Source organism: Carassius gibelio, chromosome A5 (assembly GCF_023724105.1).
Source record: "Carassius gibelio isolate Cgi1373 ecotype wild population from Czech Republic chromosome A5, carGib1.2-hapl.c, whole genome shotgun sequence".
NCBI lineage: Eukaryota > Metazoa > Chordata > Actinopteri > Cypriniformes > Cyprinidae > Carassius > Carassius gibelio.
The window spans coordinates 21,757,322-21,778,327 of NC_068375.1; the positions used below are offsets into that span (position 1 = coordinate 21,757,322).

The window sequence follows — 21,006 nt, forward strand, 5'->3', positions numbered from 1 at the left end:
ATATAAACAGCAATGCTTTTTCTCAGTCTCTCTGTAAATCCAGCATTGACCTGTGTCTTGTTTACAAAAGAATCCACGGTGAAATGAAGCGAACAAACTCTCACGTTTTACTCACGTGAGCTGAAATTTCATTAAAAATTAAGTTCAACCACACATTCCTAATATTTAAATCTGAAGGAAGGTAATGCTGTGACTCTGTTCTTCCTACAGGTGTGCAAAATAGCTAAAGCATTCCTCACATTATTTGAAATATTTTTTTGCAACATTATAAAAATCAGTTTTTATTATTATTATTTAATCACTCTTTGCTGAATAAAAATAACAAATACTAATAGTATCTTAATGACATTTTTGTAACGGTCTATATACACAAAGGCAAGCTGTCTGACCATTTTTTCAACCATAGTCCTGGAGCTCCCCAAACTGGAGTGAACATGGAATTAAATAGCTGGTTCAAATAAAGGACACATAAACACTGTGCACTGTTAGCGGTGCTCAAAGACTAGGATTGGTAAACAGTGCTTTCTATGTAGCTCAATGGTATCACCTCTGTCGTGGTTTTGAAGGTGGAAGAGAGAACTATACATTCACTCCCCCCACCTACAATCCCTGCCAGTACTGAGACGTCGACATGCAACATTTGGGATACAAGTAAGACTTTCTAACCATTAGGCCACGACTGTCCCAAGGCATGCAATTAACACAGGAAACAGGAAGACCAGTCAACAGGATTAAAACTTCACAATAAAAAAGTCCACTGGATAAAACAAATACACTGACCACTAGTGGTCAATAAAAGACTGGAATTTTACACTTGGAAGAAAAAAAAATGGGATAAACCTGCTTGTTTTGTGTCTTTTATTCCAAGTGTGTCCGTGCTGTAGTAGTACACTACTAAAGGTTTATAGTTTTTAGCAGATATGTGCATTTGCTTTCAGCAGATGCAGTTTTTCTCTTTCAGGAAATGTTTGACTAAATATATTGATAATTATATTTAACAAGCCTTTAGAATTCAGATCTTTATTTCATAACAGAAAAGTAGAATCTTAGTTAGAATCTTAAATTAGAATCAGGATTGCAAATCATCTGTTTTGAAAGTCCATTGTTTTTTGCGTCATCATGAATAAAATGGCAACACCAAGTAGTTCCTGTATAGAAAGTATCTGAGGTTCATTTATACACATTTTGAAACAATCACTGTGCAACACTAAGACTGGCATTAGATATTATTCCTGTATTATTCTAATTGGTTTGTACTGAGATAATGTTCAGATTCAAGGTTTTAAGATGCTGAAAATATTAACATATAATTATAGGATGCTCCCTCTGATAGAAGTCTGTTTTTAGATATTCTACAAGCATATCATCCAAAGAATTGAACTGTAAAATAATTAAAGAGAAATAATTTACTCTCCCAAAACACACTCTCTCTTGTGGAATACACAAAAGAAAATATTTGTAGAAATTGTTTTAGTGATTTAAAAAAAAAACTGTTTGGGTACCAACATTTTTCATAATATATTATTTTATGTAGAATAAAATCATACAGGCTAAGAATAACCTAGATGAGAGAATTTGTACTAGTAGTTGATGTTGAACCCTTATAATCCTAACTCTAATTAACGTTTTAGTCTTGATGGGTATTGATGCAGCTCATTTCATAACATTCCTGTTCCTAATAAGATAAAAAAAACTGGCATAACCTGGAATTATACTGTCTCCAGGGTTTTTGAACAATCTGAGCCAAACATTCCCTACGAACAACTTTCTCAGAGGCTTCTCAGCAAACCTAATGAAAGCAAACATTGTTACTGTCAGTCAATCTATTAACACAAAGGCCACATGAAATGGAACAAATGGGCAGTTAACAAAAAAAAAAAAAAAACGTCTCATAAACAATAGGAAAAAGAAAAAAAAAATGTTACGTTCTGTCAGTAACAGTTTTGTGTGAATAAGTACATGTCAGCCTTGCATCAGAATGGAGTAAACACTCATGCAACCGCATCCTAATGCACAAATACACATGCAAAACTGGGAATGAGGGAGGGTGGTCTGTTTAGAGTGAGAGGCCTGACAACCGTTTGCCACGTGGCACAATTTCAGACCAGGACCAAAATAGAAGGCATGTGACTTTCCCCTCCATTGTAGCCTCAATGAAAGCCCTAAAGTTAACTAATGAGACGCAATAAAACCTGCACCCCCACAGGCACACACCACATCCACCTGTTGCTTTCAACTTCTTATTGTGCTGACTGCATTGAGAATTTAACGACAATAGTGTGTCAAAGGGAAATTGTCACATTTCTCCCGATTTCAAATCCAGCCATTACAGAAGGCTAGACAAGAATAATTCACATGTAAACTGGGGAGTTAGTTTTGAGTTCTGAATCTTTCAACATATTTAAATTGTAGAATAACCCGATCTTAAAATTACTTAAATATCAATCACATTTAGAGTCTCCATTTTACAAAACCTTTAAAACATAAAGCATTTTCAAAATCAAATTCCTTAATCAAAACTTTTGAACGGTAGTGTATTTAAACAAAACGAACTGACAGGATATTGAATAATATCTACAACATACATCATTTATGTGAGGGTGTGACCATCTTCACCAAAGCAGATCACCACGTACAGTACCATCGCCGCTGCCAGGTATCACAGAAATATTCCTGTTCCCACATCTTTTCATGTTAATGACAGGAAGCTTAAAAGACTTGATCCAACAGAAGTTACTTTTATTCCAATAGTCAAACAGAACAGAACAAGAGAGCGCATCTCAGTAGGACGTAACTCAAGCTGGAAGACTAGATAAATGCTGAAAGACCTCAAGTCATAACAAAGAACATGTAACAATAGGATTAGAGTCGAGTTTTGTTTCTATCATATAAGGTTCCCCTGTGATTTCTTATATAAAAGCACAGAAGTTAACCTGAGATTTGCTCAAAACACCTGCCACTCTGCTCCCTGGGGATAAACACACACTAATATTCACCACAGTTTCATCATTTTTGCTACCAGCTCAAGAAAGCTGTCGGACATACATTATAACTCCAGCTATTGTACATGCAAATCTACATGCAAGAACTATTGTTGTGTTGGCTCTGGTGAATATGGTCACCTGTTGCTTCGGGGAGCCTGTTGCATTATTACACAACATAATTCCACCGAAATAAGTTTGGACAAACATCCAAATAACTCAAATCAAAGAAAAGGCACCAACCGGTGCATGCATAAAATGTACCACAAAATATGGATACGTTTGCTCGGCTTACCGTGAAAAAGCCAATCCTACAAAGGGCTACTGAGAGCTGAATGTGTTCTGACATCATCCCCAGCAACAGCGTTACCCCAGACAACAAACAAGCCGAGCCAGAGTAACTGGATGAGGACAAAAGGATGGCTTTGAAGAGGGAACAGAGAACGACACTATACGATGACAGAGAATCAATGGATCTTCTTTAAATGAAAGGATGGAGAAAAGAGGAGTTCATTCCCATTCATAAATAAACAAGAGCTAGAGGTGGGTGAATACTCGGGGGGGAGAGAAAGAGAGAGAGAGAGACAACAACTAAAGGAGATTAGTGGAACGCAGTCTCAAGAGATTATCAGCTCAGTGACTCCTATTGCAAAATAAAACTGCTAATTGGATTAGTTACTTTTACACACATACACACATTGAATTATATAGAATAACTGCAAAAAAAATCTAAAAGCCACTGTCAGAAATGTACTGAGGTTTGACTGAAATGATCACATTATATATTCTGATGAGCTATATAATAATGTAAAGATTTGTGTATAGTTCTCTCTTCCCTCTATTAACAAAGGAGGTGCTAAGGTCATCACAATGATGATATCAGTGATAGAAAAACTCAGAAAGAGAGTTAGAAAAGTACAAGTTAAAAAGCTAACATTATCACTGCATGCTGCTGCTGTGTTGAAATAATATGCAGTTTAGTATGGTCTCAAATGTTCAACATAAATTAGACATTCACGTGAAAATTCAATTAGTTATACCAGAATCTAACTGATCATCCTTCCAACCAATTTGAGACCACGCCAGTAAGAATTTTATCAAGGAAATTAATACTTTTATTTAAAAAAGGGACTCATATATTTCAAATAAATGCTGTTTGTGTGAACTTTGCATTCAAACAACCCTGAAAACAATATCATGGTTTCCATAAAAATATTAAGCGGAATTCAATTTTTCAACCTTAGTGCTCAAGAAATATTTCTTATTATCAAATCATTATATTAGAATGATTTCTTAAGCTTTGGATAAAAGCATATGCTAAATGATCGAACGTAGAGTGTAAACATGGATCATTTGACACTGAAGGCTGGAGTTAAGGCTGAAACAACCGCAAAGTTTTGTACACTCCCAAAAAAGCATACAAAACCAAAGACAAAAACAAACTGTATTCCAGGCCTACTGATGTGTTCAGCCAGTCTGAAATTTTCAGGGGCCCTTTGTTACCAATTATCTATTCTACTGTATGGCAAAATAAAAATGCAGCATCTATATGCACTCATAATAAACATCCACAAGGTGGCAGTATTGATTTATCATTCATATCTGTTCGTTAATCATCATACTTCACAGAACTAAAACTTTTAAGGTATGCTCTTTGTAAGGTATGCTCTTTGCATCATTACTCCAGTCTTCAGTGCCACATGATCCTTCAAAGATCATTCTAACATGCTGATTTGCTGCTCAAGAAACATTTATTATTAGTAGTCAGTAACATTATAAATGCCATTACTGTCAATTTTGATTAGTTTATTGACTTATTTCTGAATAATGTCTTATTAAAAAATGTAAATAGTGTATTTAACAACATTAATGTGTCATGCTTGTCAAGTATAAGCTTCCTACATAGTAGCCTAATAAGATATCAGTTCACTTTGCCTGCTCTAAAAATGGTCCACCCCATCTCTGGCCCAGAAACCTAATCAGGGGACTGTCTTTTAATAGCTTTGGTTGGTCCTACCGGCATTGCATTACTTCACATTCACTACACAAAAAGCCAAGGGAACCTCTGCACCCAGTGTCATGGCAGGAGAGGGGATCACTATTTCCCACTGGATAGCAAGCCCTGTGCGCTACCAGGAGCACTTCAAAACTAGGAATCTCACTGAATGCACTGAAGATCATCGACTGTTTGCACTCCCAGGACCTCAATGTCTGCCGGTGAAAATGGACACTGAAGGGGGCCAAACAGACAGTGAGGACGAGGATTCAGGAGAGCCATTATTTCAAGTCCTGCTGGACGTGACTCAGTTTAAACCAGAAGACATCCTCATACAGGTCTTGGAGGGGTGGCTGCTGATCAGAGGTCGGCACGGGGTGAGGATGGACGAGCATGGGTTTGTGTCGCGAAGTTTCACCAGACAGTATCAACTGCCTGACCGTCACCTCCAGGCAGGGGACCTCAAAGCCATGCTGTGCCATGATGGGATACTAGTGGTGGAGACCAAGGACCGATGGTGGCCAGCGTGTGATTAGGACAACACAGTGAATTAACACTATTCATCAGGACATTATCAAATTTGGGCTGTGTTAGTTGAACATTTTTGTTGTGATCAGTTATCCGGTAAAGCGATCACATTCTTTGCTTTTGTATGACAGTTTCGCTTTGTTTTGCATGCCCAAAGATGTTTAATGTTCAGCTTGATTTCCTGCATAATGCTTAGTGTCAAAATACTGTTAAAAACTGCTATATATATATATATATATATATATATATATATATATATATATATATATATATATATATATATATATATATATATACATATTCTTTAATCAAAGAAGATTCTATGCTTCATGTCTGTGTCATACTGCATTTTAATCGCACAGATATAAATTAATGTAGATGACAAAAAGTCTTGCATAGTTGCATATGAAAGAGATTTGTCCGATGTCCGAATCATGATAATTCTACTTTTGAATCGGCTCTTTCAATGAATCTATTTTGGCAATGACCAATTCTTTGCGTGTTGATAGAGCATCTGAAGCAGAGATTAGAAATAAAATGTATTTGTGTTTCTCTTAATTTTAATTTAAAATATACAGAGAGCTTTGCTAATGAAAATAAATGTTCGCGCTTTTTCAAATAGGCTTACAGGTGCAGGTGTTACATTAGCCTACCTGACCATTTCATTTTAATTTACCACACTGAAGTTTGTACTTTAGATAGGCTACAATTAAAGAATAAGGAAGGATTAACAGTTACTAATGTTCGAAAAATTACAAAACTCACCACAACATCGCCTTCGTGCAGAATATCAACGGTTGGCACATGCAGAAGTTGATCACAGAAAATAGCTATCTTTACTGGGAAATGTGTTTGGTTTGGTTTCATAAATTAAAAAAATTGGAACGAAATAAATACGATATTAATCCTTTAGCAACATTTTTTTTAAATCTGTCAGAATAAAAAATTTATGAAACATTTTTTTTTTTACTTTGTTTCGAACAGTCTGAAATGTAGGCGATGATTTGGAGTGAATGGAGGATTTGACTATGGATTAAGATGTTCAATTAATATCTGAATAAAATGTTATGCATATTAAACATGTAGCCTACTTGAAACATGTCTACAACGTCATTGTATGACAATGTTGTCAATTCACATACAAACCAGAGCTGGTTTTAATCATTTGCAAAACGATTTAATCCCAGAGATTAAGTTTTGTATTGTTTAATGTAATGCAAATCACAAATGTTTCTAAATGACACTATTTTTTGAGCTGAATCATTGCTGGGACGCATAGAGGGAAAGTGTAATGAACATAAATATGACTACACGTGGTTCAGGGCATTTAATTTGGATAATTTAATATTGTGCCATAATAACGTGTTTTGTTGCAAATTAATCATTAAAACAGTTCATTGTAAAGAACTGTTCAAAAGAACCGATTCTCGAAATCAGATTTGATTCGTGCTTCCTGGTAATTAGCCCCGCCCTCGACTCCCGGCTGCTCGAGCTCGGCGTTGTTCAGGGAGGAGACTGCGTGCGAGAGTGCGCTGCTGTCGGCGTGGGACGGGTGCACAGCAACGCTGCTCTGGAAGGTAAACTCCACAGATGAAGAAATGACCACAGTTCTGAGGTTTTAAAGCACGACAGCCAGTTGATTGTCAGGTTATCGTATGACCATTGTGAAGAGGACGCTGGAGTTTTTGGACTTACGGTTCCCTCAACAGAAGCGCAAGTTGTTGACAGTATTGCAGGTCAGCGAGCGAGTGAGTGAGTTTGGCTTGGATTTAGTAAGCTGATACACTAACCTTTAACGCTTTAAATTCATCGCAGCTTAGAGAGATGGCTTTGCGAGCAAGAGCTCTGTATGACTTTAATTCAGAAAACCCAGGAGAGATATCGATGAAAGAGCACGAGATTGTAACTCTGTACAGCGAGCAGGACATTGAGGGCTGGCTGGAGGGGACGAACAGCAGAGGGGAGAGAGGGCTCCTGCCTGCGTCCTACGTCGAGTTTTTGAGTAATGACACCGTCTCGTCTGTTAACCACAACTCTCGATATTCCAACATTCCGGCTGGTGGTTTTGACTTGGAAAATCAGACTCAAGAGAGCTACAACACTGCACCAGCCTACCCTGCACTACCTCAGCAGCAACAACATTCAGGGACTCCAGCCAGTGATGATGATTGGGATGATGACTGGGACGATCACTCGTCTGTCGCTGATGAACCAGGGGTTGTTGGTGGAGTGTATAGGAATTATGAAGGAAACAGACCCTCTACCTACAGCATCTCCACCTCCTCCATCCCTAGAGGTGCACAACAAGCCAAAAGTTCAGCCACGGTCAGCAGAAATCTGAACAGGTTCTCCACTTTTGTGAAGTCGGGAGGTGAGGCGTTCGTGCTGGGGGAAGCGGCCGGCTTTGTGAAGGATGGGGATAAAATCTGCGTGGTGATGGGTCAGTACGGTCCGGAGTGGCAGGAGAACCCGTACCCATTCGCTTGCACTATCGATGACCCCACCAAGCAGACGAAATTCAAAGGCATGAAAAGTTACATTTCCTACAAGCTGACGCCGACCCACACGCAGAACCAGGTCAACAGAAGATATAAGCATTTCGATTGGCTCTACGACAGATTGGTGGAGAAGTTTCCTGTCATTTCAGTGCCTCACATCCCTGAAAAACAAGCCACTGGTCGCTTCGAAGAAGACTTCATTTCGAAAAGGAGAAGAGGGCTGATATGGTGGATGAATCATATGACCAGCCACCCTGTACTAGCCCGGTGTGATGTTTTCCAGCACTTCCTCATCTGCTCCAGCACGGATGAAAAGGCTTGGAAGCAAGGGAAGAGAAAAGCAGAGAAGGACGAGATGGTCGGTGCCAACTTCTTCCTCACCATCAGCACTCCAGCAGCCCCTCTTGACCTGCAAGACGTCGAAAGCAGGATTGACGGATTCAAGGCCTTCACCAAGAAAATGGACGACAGTGTAATCCAAGTCAATGCCACACTCAACGAGTTCGCCAGGAAGCAGATAGCCGGGTTTAAGAAAGAGTATCAGAAAGTGGGACAGTCTTTTAAGTGTCTAAGTCAAGCGTTCGAGATCGACCAGCAGTCGTACTCGGTCGGTTTAAACCAAGCAATTGCGTACACGGCGGAAGCCTACGATGCTATTGGAGACTACTTTGTGGAGCAGCCTAAACAAGATGTGGACCCAGTGATGGATTTGTTAGCCCTGTACCAAGGACACCTTGCCAACTACCCAGATATCATCCATGTACAGAAAGGTACGCATCTGCTTGTTTATTTGTATAATCATTATAGAAATATGCATGAAACTATGTTTAGCCTGAGATCAGTGGATATGAAAGACCTGCTCTCAGAATTGTTTGCTTTGCTTGACTGATTAGTTTGCATTGAAGTGCCACTGATGAGTTCACTCCCTGCCATCCTGGTTTGGTCCGCCTGCTGAGTCACATGAGCTTTAGCTGTCGCTGACGTGCTTTGTGTTTTTTCTGTGGTAAATCAGCCACGTACAATGACAGACTGAAACTACTGACATACTGCATTGTTCAAGAAAGGTTGACAGGAGAGTTTCAGTACACATGCAATCATTCAGTGAATGGCATTGATTTGAGCAATGGATGTTATTGTGACACATTTCTGACCATTTATAATCATGTCATATTACAAAACAGAAGCATTTTATTTCAAATCCAAAACATGGAGGAATGCTTCGTTTTTATCTGAAATCATGATGCTCCTGAATACAAATAAAGCCCTCTGAGGGTGCAGATGTGTAAAAATCACATCTTCGGGGGTTTGATTACCTCCTTGAATATTTACGACATTTGTATTAGCATTTGCAGATGCTAATACAATCTCAAAGCTAGAGTTCATACATGCAGTCTGAGATCATTATTTAGATAGACTTCCCCTTCTGGCTCAGTCATTTTTAAGATGGAGCGAAATGAAACGGCCTGGCAAAAATTCAGATCTATTACAAGAAGCATTTATTGTCGCAAGCTCATGAGCCCAGAGGAAAGACTTCTTTATGAACTTACTAAAAAAGAATATATAAAGGGGAAAAAACTGTATACCATTCAAAAGTGTTTGGGTCAGTAAGACCTTTTTCATTTTTATTTTTTAAGAAAGTCAATACTTTCTTCAGCAAGGATGCATTAATATTAATTGAAATATTAATATTTATTATTAAACATATTTTATGATATAGTGTTTACATACTGATTTTCTGTATTTTTTAATAGAGGGTATGACTTGAATTATAGGAAACCTTGAATTTTACAAGCCGTTTGAACAGCCACCGTTTATGGAGCAACTTGTTGTAACCACAAATGAACAAATAGCGTGCATTTGTCAAAGCCCACAGAGATGTCTATGAGCCACAGGGTAAAGGTATGCATTGATTTGTCTATCTCCTTGTGGGAATGTAGTGAATGTTTTGAGCTTGCTGTTCACAAAAGCTTTAAGAAGTGGACTAAATTTAGCTAGATGTATTCTTATGAGTTTTAAACGTGTAAACCAGATGTTTAATGCAGTACAGACAGATGCCGTAGACACCACTGTCACCCTTTCGTGACTGCACAATGCTTTGGAAAAAATAGAAATGCTGTGTTGTACTTCCAGCAGAGAGGTCTCAGTCTGTGACACATTCTAGCACTGAGGTCACCTACAGCTGGCTGAAGCCCATATGCCAAAGTCATACATGGGCATTTGCCAAAAGGTGTATTGTATTTTTAGCAAATTCTTAATGTCATTGTCACCATATAAAGTTAGAATGGAAGAAACAGCCTTATTATAGATGAATGCTGTGAGAAATGACACCTTTTCTTCATTGCATCTGTGGTTTAACCCACTATTTCACAGTTACTATAGCTTGAGCAAACATCTTCAGGTCTTTAAGAAACAATCTCCCAGACCGTGAATTAGTTAGTAGAAAACTATGAGCAAACCTGTCATCTTTCCATCACCTCTGTGTCAATAAAACATATAATAACTCCCCAGGCATTCAGTTATCTTTCAGAAGTAATAATGATCATTCGGCTCTGATTTCTAGTTATATCTAGTGTATCTTATTGTCATTTGCCATCTGTTTAGCCACTCACATGCTGTCACCCTTTTACTAAATCTCATGGCACCTCAAAAATAATGCTTAAAATACTATTAATAACTATACTATAACATACCTCGGTAAACAAAAGATAAAGGCTTCTGATCAGTGTAACCCAATATAATCCTTTTGCAGTTGTTTTGTAAGATTATCACATTTCAAGGCAGTCACAATGTCCATCTGGATAAATGATAGGGCTTCTTTTTTGTTGTTTTTTTATAAAATGAACATGAGCAGAGCATTTATTGATTTCTGTCACTAAAGAGCCTCCATTAGCAATGGAATTAAAGGTCATTATTGAACATACTGATGCTGATATTAAATGGAATCCTTTTTTCCATTGCTTCTCTTTGATGTGCAGTGAAATATGTGATTCTTTTGACAATGAGAGGAAATAATGATTCAGATGTGATGTCGTTAATATTATAGCTAGGGAAGTTAGCATTGTGCATTTACCCTCAACCAGCCACTGCAAGGCTAGCTACAACCTTTTTTATGTTTGACTAATATCCAGTGTTCAGTATCTTTAAAAATTAAGTTGCATGATTATTGTAGGTGTTTGTCTAAAGCACTGTGAAAAAAGCACATATTCACAATAGGGCTGCACGATATTGGGAAAAAATGACATTGCGATATTTTATTTTTCTTCGATATATATATTGCGATATTTTTTCTTACAAACAAAAATGGGGTGAGCACACATACATTCTTATTTTAAATTATTTAAACATTGACACCATCGTGTCAATTGATTTATATGTGCGAGGGAGAGAGAGCAAGACAGCACTCGTGTTGTTTGAAGATGACTCGCTCTCTCTCTGTCTTTCTTGGGCGCGCTCTCTCTCTGTCTTTCTCGCTCGCGCGCTCTCTCTCTCTGTCTCTCTCGCGCGCACGCTCTCTCTCTCTGTCTCTCTCGCGCGCACGCTCTCTCTCTCTCTCTCTCTCTCTCTCTGCCCTGTTAAACTTGCATGTGTTTTTCAGTCCTGTCAATGATAAACTTTCACTCTATGATGGTTAAACTGTGCAATTAATCCGCGAATCACATTCGTCAAGGGCTGGGGAGCAGCTGGCCCGTACAGTTAATGAATAACGGATCAACTACGAGAGCCTACATCGCACATCCTGCGATGTGACTATCGTGGATTCATACATCGTGATATCGGTGCTTAAACGACACATTGTGCAGCCCTAATTCACAAGTCTAATTTGGCCTGTCCAACGAGTCACACATTCCTCAGATACATTTCTGTAAACTGAAAATTATCTACCCACCCTTTTTGTTTGTTGAACACTAAAGGACACATTTTTTTTACACTAAATAAATTCATAATGAGCACGATTCAAAAAATAAATGGCTTTTTAAATTGTGTTTTTCTATACAGTGTTCCCAGCTAATTGAATTCACATACTCTCATTAATGTTTGCCTATGTAATCAGGACATCTTCAATCAACGCTGTATCTGTGTGCTATGCATGTCTTCATATCAGCCCACCACCTCCCCAGCACCACCTGCCTAGATCTTCTATGCAGATCTTCCTCTCTCTAGCAGCAGCAGCAGCATGTTTATTACTTTTAATTTTACAATCTGAGCATTTAAAAGCAGCAAGTTGCTCTGCAGCAGAAGCAGATCTAGTCCTCCAAGACCAAACCTATTTTAAAATGTAATTTAAAATACTTTAATGGCAAAACTTAATTTTCTGCAGCCACAAATATACTGGTTAGGTGCTCAATAAATATTTATTAGTAGTAGCAGTATATATTGAATACAATGGTGCTGCTCAATATTTTGGGGGAATAGAATATATTTTAAATTATTTTACCGATTGTTTTTTTTAATGTAAAAAGTCTGTCTATACTGTCACTTTTCAGATTAATTCATTATTGCTAAATAAAAATATCTTCTTTAGTGTTTAACTGAAGAAAGAAAATAATACAGGGTTAGAAACGACATGAGTGTGAGTAACTGATTACAAAATATTAATGTTGGGGTAAATTATCACATTAATCCAATAACCATGAGAGAAAGTACATAATTGCTACTTTAAGCCTTCACTGTCACTGCTGTTTGTCAGGGAAGATAATGATTAGAGTCATAAGTTTCAGCCACCAGAAGAGAGATCAGCTTCTGAAATGGGCTGAAAGCTCAAATTCATTGGTCTCAATTCTGGCAAATGTCTTGTATTTCATAGATGATGACTTTTGTATTATCCTTAATGCCCATGAATCTTATGGTGCAGTTCCAAAGCAAATTGGACTGTCAATAACCTCACGTTTGCCAGTGATCTGCTTTTGCCTTCTCATTTGTTTGAAAAGCCAAATAATTTATTTGTTTGTCAGACTGGAATATATAATCCGCCACCTGTGTTATCATCCGACCAAAGTCCCATGTCAAATGTCATGATCCAGATCTGGGTAATATGGTCCGGGAATCAGTGCAGGACTTGTTCTCTGGTTCCAGTTCAACGGCAGGACTGTGTTGTGTAATAGCACACATTACGTAATGCCTGAAGTGGTTCTGCAGCAGCAGGCTTTATAGTAGCTCAGTCGAGCACAGCTTCCCACGTGTGTCTCCTCCTTTCTCAGACCATTTTCATATATCTGGCTAGTGCGCAACCCTGTATTAGCTCTAATGTTTGATATTCCACCTACTAAATGTTGTTTTCATACATGATGGCAATAAATAGTTCAACAAAAGCTTTAACTGAGGGAAAAGAACATGTTTTGGTGGCTTGAATGATGTAAAATGTAATTGATTTATACCTGTATCCTATTTTTAGTACTAATCTTTTAACTGAGGTGTGCTTGTTGTATAATCTGTAAGATATTGGATAAGTAGTCTCCACTCCAGCTATTGAAATTGTCTTGAGATGTTGTTTGTGTGTTCCATGTTCCATGTTCCATGGTTTTGTGTAGTCTGAATACCTTCTCATCAGCGCCGTCAAAATAAAAGTCCTGCCTCGAACACATCGGCCAAGCAGAAAAACTTATCGGACGATGTCGATATTTGAAAAATGCCAGATATTTCAGCCTTGGTGATATATCGGTCGACAACTAGTCATAAGGCCCGTTCACACCAAGCACAATAACTATAAAGATATAATTCTAAAAATCTTTCTCAATATTAAAGAATTGCATAGTTCACACCAAAACTATTACAATAATGATACAGAGGAACAATATCGTTATGATCACTTTCAAAAAGAAATTTCCCCCCAGCTGATGAACAATAAAACACATGACAGACAATCAGAATCCACCCTACTGTAAGGAGCTAGAGAATTTAAAGCAGCATTCGCCTGTGCGTTTAGAATAAACAGACAATATTGTTTGCTGGTGTGGACACAAATATAGTTATCGTTATAGTTATCGTTCTTTGTGTGAATGGGCCTTTAGTCAGCTGATAGTGGAAAAAAAAGTGATGCAAAAATAATTGAACGCATTACATTCCATAAAGTAACATAGCAATAAGATTGTAAGACTTCACATTTAAAAGTCATGTTCCCCAACACTGGTTGTAGGGATGGGCGATATATCGCATGCAATTGTCACATGTATTTCGGACCGGTAAAGCCGGTTTCCTGATTACCACAGAGCCGTAGATATATCGCAATATTGCGTTCATTATCGAAGGCGATTCATCTGCGATCATGAACGTGATATTGTGTAGCTCGTAGTCTATTAAATGGCGCTCCATTTGAAAGCAGATGATGGAGATTTAGCTGTAATCAGGGAAACGGCTTTACTGACGAAATGTGTGTGACAATCGCATGCAATATATCGCACATCCCTAACTGGTTGTATGAAGTGTTGCTGTCTTTCATCTTTGACCCACATCTTTTCTTCCTTAAATGTATTTGTCTTCCTGTTGTGTGCTCTTTTGAACTGCATTCGTGACAGTCAGTATTGAGTGTGTGTATAGCCCTATTCAGACAAGACTAGTTTTCTAAATGACATTTGAGTCACAATTCTTATCACCCAACGTCTGAAAGTTATATATTTTTTTTTATTTATGATTAAAAAACCATACTTAAGTAATGTGTAATACAATATTGGCAATCACAGACATTAGCATTCGGAGTTCGGACTGGATTAGCTTTGTCAGAGGACTGCTGAGTTTGCTGAAAAACAGTAGGTGGTTTGCTCTGGAACAGAAGTTGTGTCTCTGACAGAAGTTGTGTGAGAAAAACACAGACTTGCCAGATTCGGAAAGCAAGTCTGTGAAACACCGATTTCTCTAACGTCCCCCTGGAAAATAGTCCCGTCCGAATAGGGCTTGTGTGTGTGTGTGTGTGTGTGTTTGAGGAATTTCAGGGATCTAGGTTACACTGAAGTGAAGGCTTCTTTGCCAGAAGGCAGATTGTGTGGAGTTTGGGGGATGGGATGTTTGGGAATGTTTTGCTTGTTTCTCCTCACTGAGGAGGGAAGTCAGGCCATCTGTGCTCAATACTTCACTGATACATATACCGCTTTCAATTATATCATGAGATTTCATCACAAAACTTAATCATCTTTAAGGTAATACCAAGTTACCTTCAAAATTCCCATTCCAAGTTTTATCTGTCAAATGTAAAATAATTGCTACTACATTTAGCAGTAAATTGTAAGTACGGTCACTTACGGTCACTCTGCATCGACTGGATTAGTCGTCTCTTTCTTAGAAGTCGCTGTCTCTATATTGTAATGCACTTTTTATAGTTTCGTTTCACTTTCCATTCATTTGTAAACTCACATTTTTGTTTTTATGTTCGATTTTTATTCCATTCCCAAAGACGAACACAATACACAATATTGTTCAAAAGTTTGCGGTTGGTAAGATTATTTTTTTATGTTTTGAAAGAAGTCTCTTTACCAAGATCCATTATTATTTACCAAGATCCACTCATGTTGTCCATATTTCTTTTTATGCCGTTTTACAGTGTTATGCATCATAATACAGTATTTAACGTGTTTAAATACAACAAATCAATACAGAAAAATATATAAAGTTAAAAGTTGTATAAATATATATATAAATATATATATATATATATAACTATCCTACTGACCCCAGACTTCTGAACAGTGGTGTACACTGATGGTCTACTCAATTGTATTTGTTATTCCCACCAGCATATCAACACTCAAAGAACCAGTATCGGTTCTTCCTTCCAGTCAGGCCTTCTTCTCTTTCCTTATAAGTTGGGAGATTGTGTTCGATGACTATGACTGTTATTATGTCAAGCGTGACACTCTATAGTTCATTCTCATTTCCTGTCATTGTAATGTGTACTAGGCTGGGAAAAGTGATGTCTTTGACATTCACTTATAGTCTCAGATGTTTTATTACGGTCGGTACCGTAGTCTTTGTAATAGTTGTTTTGAGTATTTTGCCATATATTGTTATTTTATGTGTACATTAGCATATTGTGATTAGTTAATCATAACAAAACATTTTTGTAAAATGAAATTTGCAACTTCCATTGCTGAACTAGTTTCATATCTCTTGCATCACTCTGCAGGCTCTTTCCTTTCACATAATAAAATAAATATAGTATTATAGTGCATTATTATATACGCTAGTGATAAACACTACTCTGTTTTCTTCTTTTTATTTAGACTGCACTTTCACAAGTGTTTTTTCCCCCTTCTAAGTAATGTCCACTAGACAAGGGCAGCTGATAATGCACAAATGCTTCCAGTCTGGTACAATCTAGCTGTTTTCTGAACAGGAAAATCTGTGATTTCTTTTTATTTTTACTTATTTTTTCCAGCATTTCACATAACTTCTATGGTCTGTGAATTTGCAAGACTCTTTTGCCGTGATGGCAGGGCTGGATACAGCTGACACGTTTCTCATTACTCATTCACTTTACTTCCTCTTGTAGACAAAAGATCTAGAACAAAAGATATTAGACCAGCCTTCATTTCAAACATACAGTACATTCAGAAGCACCAGCTGAAGTGAAATCAAAATGTGTCTTCATTTCCCAAGCAATGATTCAAGTGGACAATCAGTAAAAAAAAAAGAAGAAACTAGTAACAAGCAATAAGACAAATAAAAAGATTAGAACATAGATATGAAATTAGATAGACAGCACTTTAGGGTTTTTCAGGCAGGTCTCTTCACGTAACTTGATGTGCTCTTATACTTCCCCACACTTTGAAATCCCCTGGTCTAAAGTATGGAAAATATGCCAACTGTTTTGTTACAAAAAAATTGATAAATATCTCATAAAGGTGACATCCTGGTCATGCCATATTGCGCTTAACAAAACATGATTTGCATCAGCCACATTCATGGCAGAAGTACAGACGAGTTGAACCTGTTGAGCCATTTGTCATAACTTCCCTCTTGAGTCTGAGTCAATATTGAGTCTCATCCTGGTTCCGCTCTCTTCGCAGGTGCTCTGACGAAGGTGAAGGAGAGCCAGAAGCACGTAGAGGAAGGGAAGATGGAGATCCAGCAGGCAGACGGGATCAGGGAACGCTGCAACATCATCTCTTTCGCCACGCTGGCTGAGATCCAGCACTTCCATCAGACTCGAGTGCGGGACTTCAAGTCCCAGATGCAACATTACCTACAGCAGCAGATCGCCTTCTTCCAGAAGGTCACAGGCAAGCTGGAGGAGGCGCTGCAGAAGTATGACGATGCCTAAGTGAACACTGTTCAGATTAGACTGACAGCAGGCCAGAATTAGCCAGCCCTTAGCAATATACAACAAAACCGAGAGTCTAATATTTATGAAATCTATCCTCATACAATGAATGTCCGTTATGAGGAACTGGAGATTCTGGGGCATGTATATGGTGAGATGGCGATGGTAATAGTCTAGTTTGGACTGTTTTCCTCTGTGAAACTGATGCTGAAGACCGAGAGCATGGAATGCCTTCGATCCTGCTACTAATGTCTTTAATTTAAAGGTGTTCTTCACACAGATAAATGAGATGTTGATATGACTCGGGGAGCTTGTGTGGCTCCTCACTGACACCTTTTAAACACTTTGGACCTTTTTAGCAGTTCTTAGGTCTTTACAGATTTTTTAGAGCCGCTGTCTTCACTGTTGTGCCTTTCAAACTCATCTCGTTGGTATTTTTATAACTGCTTAAAAAGGACTATATATTATTCTTATGCTGAGGTTTGTTTTATACGGTTGGATTTTATTAGTTTATACAAATTTCCCTCCTGCTTAAAATGGCAGGACGAAGGAGTAGCTAGCTCATGTTTGGAGACAAGCGTGGGAGTAGCTAGACACAATGCTCTATAATTTGGTACCCTGTACCCTATGATGTTTAGTTTCCAATGCAAAACAGAATGTACATTTGAGGGAAAACAATAGTCACCGTCAGATCACCTGTTGTCACTTTGAAACAATTGAGCAGGAACCTAAAAAATGTTTAAACATGATATAAACAGGAAGCACAGCTCTCAGGATAACAAGAGTTCATTTTGGACACTTCAGCCTACCATTTTTTCAAATAATGAGATATTACTGAAAACAAATGGTCTCAAAGTGCTCAGAGAATCCAGTTTATTTTCTTCTGGATATTTTTACTTCCGCTGGTTTATTCAGTGTATATAACCAATATTGACACAGTTTCAGTGCAAACATGAGTTTTGAGCCCAAGGAAGGGGGAATCTTCTTTACTGGTGTTTATGCATGAAAAGATGTTTTCACGTTGTACATGATGATGATAATAATAATAAGAGACACTTGTGATTGTTAATTAGCATCAGCAATAAAGGACATTCTCAACACTGATCACTTTTAATCCTGTGTACTATAACAAACACCTGTTACAATATTTCTACATTATTTTATCTTATCAGATATAAACATTTCATGGACTTTCAAACAGTGACTACTTTTAAAAATAGTTAAAAATTTAAGAAAATTTTTAATTATATAATTAAAATATTATACATTCTTTTAATTCTTATGTTCTCACGTTTTTATATTATTATTTATTTCATTTTATATTATGATTATACAGGCTGAATTTAGGAAAATATAAAGAAATATTAACACTTTGGGTATATAAGAAATATATTAAAAATAAAATATAATGTAGAATTAAAAAAAAAAAAAATCCAAAGGAATACTGGACATTTATTTACTATCTACTGCCTACTTATGTTATTGCAGTAACAATAAATGTGGTGATTGCTGTCAGTTAAGAGGGATTTTTCTGTTGGTGGTGTGGTAATGAGAGAAGTGCTCACTGTGAATAGTGACAAATGGCTTTTTCAAGGCCAAGCCGTGGGAACGCAGTCTGTTTGCCAGATCTGCCTGCTCTTCTAGTTTGCCCTGACACAGCCTCTTTCCTCAGGACTGGCTGTCAACACTGAAGCGCGCTCCGCTTTCAGAGGGACGGGTCTCCTGGAGCTGTGACAAGGAAGCCTCTTAATGCTAGCTATGGGTTATCCTGTCTCAATTTACGTGAGGTTTTTGAGATTTCTTTGATAAAATGGGCACATCTTTCCAAAACATCAGTCCTGAGCTAGTCCAGACACATGAAACATCCTGCTTTGCTTTATTTTACAATACTATGTTTTGAGCTTATCAAAAACAACGATATGATGGGCAGTATTGATAAAGTTCATGTCCCCAGTGTGGTCATTTAATGTGATTTTACCTTTTTCTGCCATGGGTTTTAATCATTTTCTTTCTGGTCCAAACTCATAAACCATTTCAAATAATGTCTTGCTTATTTCCTGTTTAGACCACATCACTCAGCTCTGCTCGGTGTAAGCGTGTCTGTGGTGTAATTGCACTTGAATGTGACTATGCTGTTAAAGTAGTGCACACCAGTCAGATCACACGTCTAGTGTCACATTAAAAATGCACACATTGAGCACTTGCCGCAGTGCAAGGCATGCACCCCTGTGGGTGCCAAAATGCTAAACGCTGGCTTTAAGTGGTTCCACAGGAAATGCATTCCAGATGTTTGCAACTGCAGGAACACAAGTTCGCTGATGGGGGGTTGATAAAGCAATATATGGTATCAGTAGATTTCAAAAATACCACGTTCACTTTAAATTCGATCTAATGTTTGTTTTTATTATTATTCTAGAACCTCTGTGTTAAGGTCATCTGTAATGCTCGTGATGAGTGAGTTTTCAGTTTTCAGCCAGTTTGTAACAATTAAATGAAGCCCTGAGATTCTTTCACCCTCTTGAGGAATACCACGAGCCAAAATGAAAACCTATCTGAAAACCTCCCTAATAACTGAAGAACATTACAGTCAGTGCTGCTTGTCCTTATATCTCGTAGCAGCTCACTCAGTAAATCTTTTTATCTAGCTGATCCTGGACCCTATTTAAGAAACACATGCAGTGACTGCACTTCCTTGTTATATGGCTGATATGTTTATCATATTACCTCGAAGACATATTAGCTCGGAGGTTGGCCTGACTGCAGAAAAACAACTGTGTAATTATATATATATAATATTTTTTAAGTACGTTTTTGCTTTTATAGAGTGTTAAAGAGCCAGTAAGATGAAAATTCTAAGCTTCCTATCACTGTTTATAAGTCCTGTACATTAGGTTTAAATTTATCCAAGGTTAAAAAACATTGTCATTTTGTCAAAATATCATTTTTAAATTACCTCAATTCTCAGAGATCCCCAAACGGTTCGCGCGAAATTGTTCAAAAGATTCAGTTTCCTTAAACCCCACCTTTCAGTAGCATACTGTGTTACGTGGTCACATTAGAAGGGAGACATGAAAAACAGACATCGCGTTGTTTTCATATGGATTACTTTATCACAGAATATCTGTTTTCGACAGCACTTGTTTAGTTTTAAAGTAGACATGTCAAGCTTTCTATAGATATCTCTCTCATATCTCTTCGTTGAGTATTCACGGAGTTACACTTCATTTTAATGACGTGTTTGTACATGACGATCAGCACAAACAAAGGCTGCAGACAGCACACATACTGATAAGACGCTAGGGAGAAAACAGACACATAACTTCATAATCATACTTCGCGTTGTGATTTGGAGATGCTCGTTGTTCTAAATAAAGTTGGTAATGAACCATCTTTTATGGCCAAACGCTTTGAAAATCCTGCTGTACTCACTGAGATTAGAAAAGCAGCAATCAGTTAAATGTTGTGAACACAACAAAAGGGATTTGTTGTACTGCTCTGGTATTGTGGTGAAAATGAATTTTAGCCATTGGTTCTTCTGATCTTCATTCTTTGGCAGTGAAAATAAAACAAACTGTCTCCTCGACATGATGCTATCACACCAACCCATAGACAGTAAAAGAAATGGACACAGCGACCCCATTGGAACTCAATTGAGACAAGTGAAGCCCAGTTTTAGCGTTTTTTAGCACTTCCGTTTCTGACGCGCAGACTCAAACAAAGCTTGATGTCGTCAGCAACCTGTCTGACAGATGT

The 21,006-nt window shown here is 37.8% G+C and overlaps 3 protein-coding genes across 3 annotated transcripts in view; 2 read left to right on the plus strand and 1 right to left on the minus strand.

Moving 5' to 3' along the window:
- The window catches only part of arl15a (ADP-ribosylation factor-like 15a), a 97,634-nt gene extending 94,057 nt beyond the window's left edge, over positions 1–3,577 (minus strand). The window contains exon 1 of the mRNA XM_052592467.1: positions 3,277–3,577. Within this exon, the coding sequence (XP_052448427.1) occupies positions 3,277–3,333 (57 nt within the window). The 5' untranslated portion in view covers positions 3,334–3,577. The remainder of the gene's footprint in view (positions 1–3,276) is intronic.
- A 1,425-nt stretch (positions 3,578–5,002) lies between these two features.
- Positions 5,003–5,719, plus strand: hspb3 (heat shock protein, alpha-crystallin-related, b3). The gene has a single exon (XM_052590401.1). The coding sequence runs from the start codon at positions 5,061–5,063 to the stop codon at positions 5,511–5,513; it is 453 nt and encodes a 150-aa protein (XP_052446361.1). The 5' UTR covers positions 5,003–5,060; the 3' UTR covers positions 5,514–5,719.
- Positions 5,720–6,990: 1,271 nt separating this feature from the next.
- On the plus strand, positions 6,991–18,357 carry LOC128002755 (sorting nexin-18-like). The gene is made up of 3 exons (XM_052592468.1): positions 6,991–7,241; positions 7,321–8,773; positions 17,000–18,357. The coding sequence occupies exons 1-3, from the start codon at positions 7,161–7,163 to the stop codon at positions 17,251–17,253; spliced, it is 1,788 nt and encodes a 595-aa protein (XP_052448428.1). The 5' UTR covers positions 6,991–7,160; the 3' UTR covers positions 17,254–18,357.
- The last annotated feature ends 2,649 nt before the right edge of the window (positions 18,358–21,006 follow it).